The sequence below is a fragment of the Scyliorhinus torazame genome, chromosome 9 (genome assembly GCF_047496885.1).
Source record: "Scyliorhinus torazame isolate Kashiwa2021f chromosome 9, sScyTor2.1, whole genome shotgun sequence".
Classification (NCBI taxonomy): domain Eukaryota; kingdom Metazoa; phylum Chordata; class Chondrichthyes; order Carcharhiniformes; family Scyliorhinidae; genus Scyliorhinus; species Scyliorhinus torazame.
In genome coordinates, this window is record NC_092715.1 from 63,979,935 (window position 1) to 63,985,934 (window position 6,000).

The window sequence follows — 6,000 nt, forward strand, 5'->3', positions numbered from 1 at the left end:
AGAATTGCTTCAGCAGTGAAGGATATGGCTGTTTGCTGGTAGAGGTGGACACAAATATAACATGTCTGTTTCCCACCTGTACGGACAGGAGGTGCCATATCACCCAGGCGTCTGGCCAATGCGTTTGTTATAGCACCACTTGCGTTCCATTGAACGCTGGCCTCCAGCTCCTTTGTGGCTGGGCGAATGTCTCTCATATCACTGTTGGGAATAGGGCTTTCTGCATTGCTGGGCGGCCCGAATGCGCATTTCAAAATTGGATAAACTGGGCTACTGGGAGGTCCTTACGCAACCGGTATGCTCTTGACTATCTTCTGGCCCGTGAGGGTGGGGTATGCGCCATAGTACAGGGCAAGTGTATTATGGGGATTCAGGACTTGACTGCTAACATTACTAAATTTATGGATCGCATACGGGATCACTTGGACGGGATGCAGGATCCTGAATCTTGGGGTAACTGGGGATTTGGAGGATGGAAGGACTGGTTGATAAATATGGCCATGTATCTAGTGGTAGCTATCGGCTGCATCTTTGTGGGCCTGGCCATCCTTAAATGTGTGATGGGTAGAATGCTGGGTGCACTGGATCAGATCACCGCCCCAATCACCGAGAAAAAAATTTAACTGTTAAAATCCATGAGGGTGAAGCAGATGGAGGGGGGCTAAGACAGGAATTGGAAATGCAGCGACGAATCTTTTTAGATGAGGAACCGTAGCTATAGATTGGATAGTTCGGTTATCATGGAATGATAAAAGGAGGGAATGACGAATGTGATATAAAATAGTTACTTTAGAGTTACTAGTTAATGTAATGTAGAAATAAGCCACTTTGATTTTTGCAGTTAGGGACAAAGGAATTTGAGACCGCATGGAAAAAGCAGGAAGAGGTGTGTCTATGAGGGTGATGCTTCATTGATAGGGGCCAGAGAAAGGGATTGGAAGTGAGCCAATCAGAATAGATCGAACAGGTCAGGAGGGACATAGGCTGACCTATGTCCTTCGAGTATGTGAAACTTGATACCATTTGAACTGATTTTGCAGAGATCCCTTTGTCTGTTAGTTCAGTCGTTTTCTGGAATGAAAGAGGCTGGATGTCTCTTACATTTCTGTAAGATGATTAAGCTTGCAAGCTAAATAAATAACTTCTGTTTACGTGCGAATCCGTCTCAACTTTTATTGAGGCCAGACTGACAGAGAAAGAAATTTGGAGATCAACACAGGTACAACAATGGTCAACGCAAGAACACTGTTCCGTTTAGGTACATGTCAGTAAAAGAGCAGGACCAGGCAGATGGCTTCAGGTTCCTATCAATCCTTTGCAGTTTTCTCTGGGGAGTTGACAGGAAGAACCGCGCCAAAGACAGACAGCTCCAGGACACTCTTTCCTGGCATACATGCAAAGTCATTTTGGTCTTCCATTTGTTAAAGTAAACAGCAAGCACTGTCACATGCAGGTCTCTCAAAGAAGGCCTCAAGATCTAATCCTTCTGGTAATTCATAGTGTAGGGGTGGAATAGAAATATCTTGATGCATTCAAGCATATACCCATAATGAGTGGGTGCAATGACACATAAGATTAAATATACCGCACCTTCACTATTATTTTTGCTGATGATACTTTAGTTTCATAGAAATCATTTATTACATTGCATAAACAGCATCACTGAGGAATGGTTGTTTAAAAATGACAAATGTCCAATTTAAAGAGGATGATCTCAAGGGAAAAAACTATTTAACAAGAGGCTTGTGAATCTACATTGCTTTATCCAGTAAATGCAGATTTTGAGTAACATTCTCGTCCTCTTCTTACTGCCTTGTGGGCATTTACGTCCGACAATCATACATACGCTGTCAATACATATATTAAAGTAAGACTTGCTGATCATGCACTGCTGGGCAAACTAAAACGGTCTTTGCAATGTCCCTGCTCTGTTCACTGCTGGACCTCAGCTGTTTCATTTTGCAGCTTTGCATTAATAATGTCTGATTGAGACTTATCTGTGTTGGATGGCAGACGTGTAAACATTTGCACAGTTACCTTTAATGAGTCCTTAACCATCCCGTAACGGGTGTAACGAGTCAAAACCTATTAGTTGTGGGTGTGGACATTATTATGAGTTAAACCAGTTGCTGCCAGAAGGAATTCTGAAAGAAGCCAATGCTCCACTAATGCTACCACAGCATTAACTACATTAATACACAACTGCAACATGCTTATGAACCCAAACTCATACCAAGTGAAAAACAGAAAATAAATACAATTTTTATATAGCCATTTTACCCATTTTTATATAGGAAGACAGTTTTGAAAATAAATTGCCAAATCAGCTTGTTTACTTCTGTTTGGTAAGATTTGCCAGTGTACCGTACTGCTCTGCAATTCTGTATAATATTGTCATTTATACATGGTAATGATAAAGACATTGCCACATTCCTCCACTAGAGACACTACTGTGTCTCCAAATAAATATTGCATGTGCTTAGAGTGAAAAGCTGATTATCTTTATAGTGGGTGAAACTAAACAGAAAATAATTCTAAAATCAGTGGTACCAAATGAAGTCATTTCATATTGAAGCATATGAAGTATTCATCTATATAGTGAAGTATATCATTACAGATAACAAACCCTATGGTTCATGGTTAAAAAAAAGATAACATGGAGCTTAATGAAAATACTGCATAAAACATTTTCAATCACCTCAAATTTAAGGATTAACTTTATAGAATGCAATAGTATTGGGAGCAGGATCAGAGAGACAAGGGATATTTGTGCACAATTGTTGAAGGTGGCAGGATAGGCTGAGAAAAAGATTTAGAAGGCATATGGGGTTCTGGGTGTTATAAATAGAGGCATAGAGTATGAAAGTAAGGAAGTTATGAAGAACTTTTATAAAACACTGGTTCAGCCTCAACTGGAGTATTGTGTCCAAATTGGGGCACTGTACTTTAGGAAGATGTGAGAGCTTTAGAGAGAGTGCAGAATAAAAGTTACAAGAATGATTCCAGAGGTGAGGGACCACACTTATGTGGACAGATTGCAGATACTGGCGAGTGTTCACCTTCGGAAAGCAACTTGACAGGAGACTTGACAGAAATGTTCAAAATGATGAGAGATCTGGCAAAATAGATGGAGAGAAACTGTTGCAGCAAGGCCATAAACCAGAGAACCTGGATTTCAGGTAAATAGTCAAAGAACCAAAGGCCATATGAGGAAAAAACGTTTTACGCAGCGTGGTTAGCATCTGGAATGCACTGTCAGAGGGTGTGGTAGAGGCAGATGCCATGGTGGTTTAGATAAACACCTGAAGAGAAAAGAAAATTGCAGGAATAAGGGGAAAGGGATTAACTGATTTGCTCTTGCAGAGAGCCAATAGGTCAAATAACCTCCTTTGCGCTGTGACTCAATGAAGACCTTCACAATTGTGCAGACTTGAAACATCCTAGAAATTAATCATTGTTAACCATTCACGAATAAATGTATATTCATTCAGAAGTAAATCCCTACAAATTATTGCATAAGACTATATGTATCACAGACGGGAATATCAAGTGCGAAATAGTTTCTGGGTGATATTTTGTCTATGCTTCAGGGTGAAAGGTAATCTACAGCCAACAATTTTGTTTGCTTTTTTCTCCAAACACTTCATACATCACAATGTTTAGACAATAGTTCCAAGAACATCCTCAAAACTACGTGTACGTTTGAGAAATTCAGCAAAGAAAAGTGACAAGACGATTCTGAAAATGCTGCAAATTTGTAAAACAGCGAAGTTATATTTCGCTCATCCAGGAATATTTCATTTTTTTTCTCAACATCGCGCGTTATTTTACAACCAAGTGAACGATGCAGTCACAACACGCAAAAAACGCTTAATCCTCTTCCCCTAATGCTCATGGCAAAGAACAAAAAAGAAACAGGTCTATTCAATTTAAGATACGATAAACAGCCCTGTATTCCTCCATCCCACCGACCCTTTAACACCGCGTTCCTCTCACCTTCGCAGGCGGCCCGCTATCCTCATTCATTCTACTCTGACTGGAAATAAGTTCCCACTGGCTCCAACGTTGATCTCCACTCCGCACTTGCTTTGCTATTCCTCCAAATGTGGACAAACACAAATCATTTTTCGTGGGCATGTGTTCATTCAGCGTGATAACAGAGTGACCCACCACCTTCAGCAAGCTGGCTATACCTTTTAATCCCCCGGAATTTAGATTCCCCCAAACTGATCAACAGTGTGTACTTCAGCCTTTTACTCCCACTTCAGCCCACCCAGAACTTCGGGTCCTAGTGCCCCTCCAGTTACAAACCACGATTGGCATCGCAATCACTGCCTTGGCAAAGATTTTAAATTGCACCAACTTTGTAATAACCTTAAAAGTGTCAGTCGAGTTGTGACAGAAATGGAGCACCATTAATAATCTTTTTTTTTATTGTCACAAGTAGGCTTACATTAACACTGCAATGAAGTTACTGTGAAAAGCCCATAGTCACCACATTCCGGCGCCTGTTTGGGTACACAGAGGGAGAATTCAGAAAATCCAATTTGCCTAACAAGCACGTCTTTTGGGACTTGTGGGAGGAAACTGGAGCACCCGGAGGAAACCCACGCAGACACGGGGAGAACGTGCAGACTCTGCATAGACAGTGACCCCAACCGGGAATCGAACCGGGTCCTGGAGCTGTGAAGCAACAGTGTTAGCCACTGTGCTACTGTACCACCCATTATGCTTCAAGCTATTTAAAAATAATCTATATTAACGTGTTCATAAGACTCTAACATAAATTGTGTTTAAAATTAGCAGACATTATTATTTTGGGGAAGAGAAGGAAGATTACAAAACTGCCTAAGTTATCCTCAGTAGTGCTCCTTGCCAATATTTCATAAGTCAATTGCATTGAAAATTACTTGGTGTGCCTCAATATCTCTCAATAACTCCCATTGGAACATACCAATTAGGAGCAGCAGGAGGCCCTTCAAGCCTGCTCCGCCATTCAATAAATTCATGGATGACCTGGTTGTGGTCTGAAATTCCACTTTTTGTCTGTTCCCCAAAACTCTTGACTACCTTGTCTATCAAAAATCTATCTAACTCGGCCTTGAATAAATTTCAATGACCCAGCCGCCACTGCTCTCTGAGGAAAGAGAATTCCACAAACTAACAATCCTCCGAGAGAAAGAATTTATCCTCAGCTCCATCTTAAACAGTCCACCTCTTATTTGGAACTATGTCCTTTGGTTTCACCCACAAGAGGAAACATCCCCCAGTATCCACCCTATCCAGTCCCCTCAGGATCTTATGTGTTTCAGTAAGATCACCCATTATTCTGGTAAACTCCAATGGGCCCAACCTGTTCAACAATTCTTCATAAGGTAAGCCCCTCATCACAGGAATGAATTGTGAACTTTCTCTGAACTTCTTCTAATGCAATTATGTAATTTTTCAAATAAGGCGACCAAAATTGCACATAGTACCCAAGATGTGGTCCCAAGACCCTTCAATTGAAATTCCTTACTTTTATATTTCATTCCCGTCATAATAAATGCCAACATTCCACTGGCTTCCTAATCACTTGCTACACCTGCATACTAACTTTTTGTCATTCATGTACCAGATCGCCCGGATCCTTCTGTGTTCTGCAATCTCTCTCCATTTAAATAATCTGCTGCTTTTCTATTCTTCCTGTGAGAGTGGGCAAGTTCAGTTTCCAACATTACATCCACCTGCCAATTTTTTGCCCACTCATTTAACCTGTCTAGATCCTTTTGCAGACTCTCTACTCCCTCTCAACAACTTACGCTCCTACCTATCTTGGTGCCATCGACAAATTTATCTACCATACGTTCAGTCCCTTCATCCAAATAATTGATATAGATTGTAAACAGTTGATGCCCCAGCACTGATCTCTGTTTCAGTCCACTAGTTACAGACTGCCAATCTGAAAAAGACCCATTTATCTCTTCTATATGCTTCCCGTTAGCTAACCAATCTTTTATC

The 6,000-nt window shown here is 40.9% G+C and overlaps 1 protein-coding gene across 1 annotated transcript in view; it reads right to left on the reverse strand.

Annotated features, from left to right (window-relative positions):
* Positions 1-4,131, reverse strand: part of pde8b (phosphodiesterase 8B) — a 642,529-nt gene extending 638,398 nt beyond the window's left edge. The window contains exon 1 of the mRNA XM_072516021.1: positions 3,997-4,131. Within this exon, the coding sequence (XP_072372122.1) occupies positions 3,997-4,026 (30 nt within the window). The 5' untranslated portion in view covers positions 4,027-4,131. The remainder of the gene's footprint in view (positions 1-3,996) is intronic.
* Positions 4,132-6,000: the final 1,869 nt, after the last annotated feature.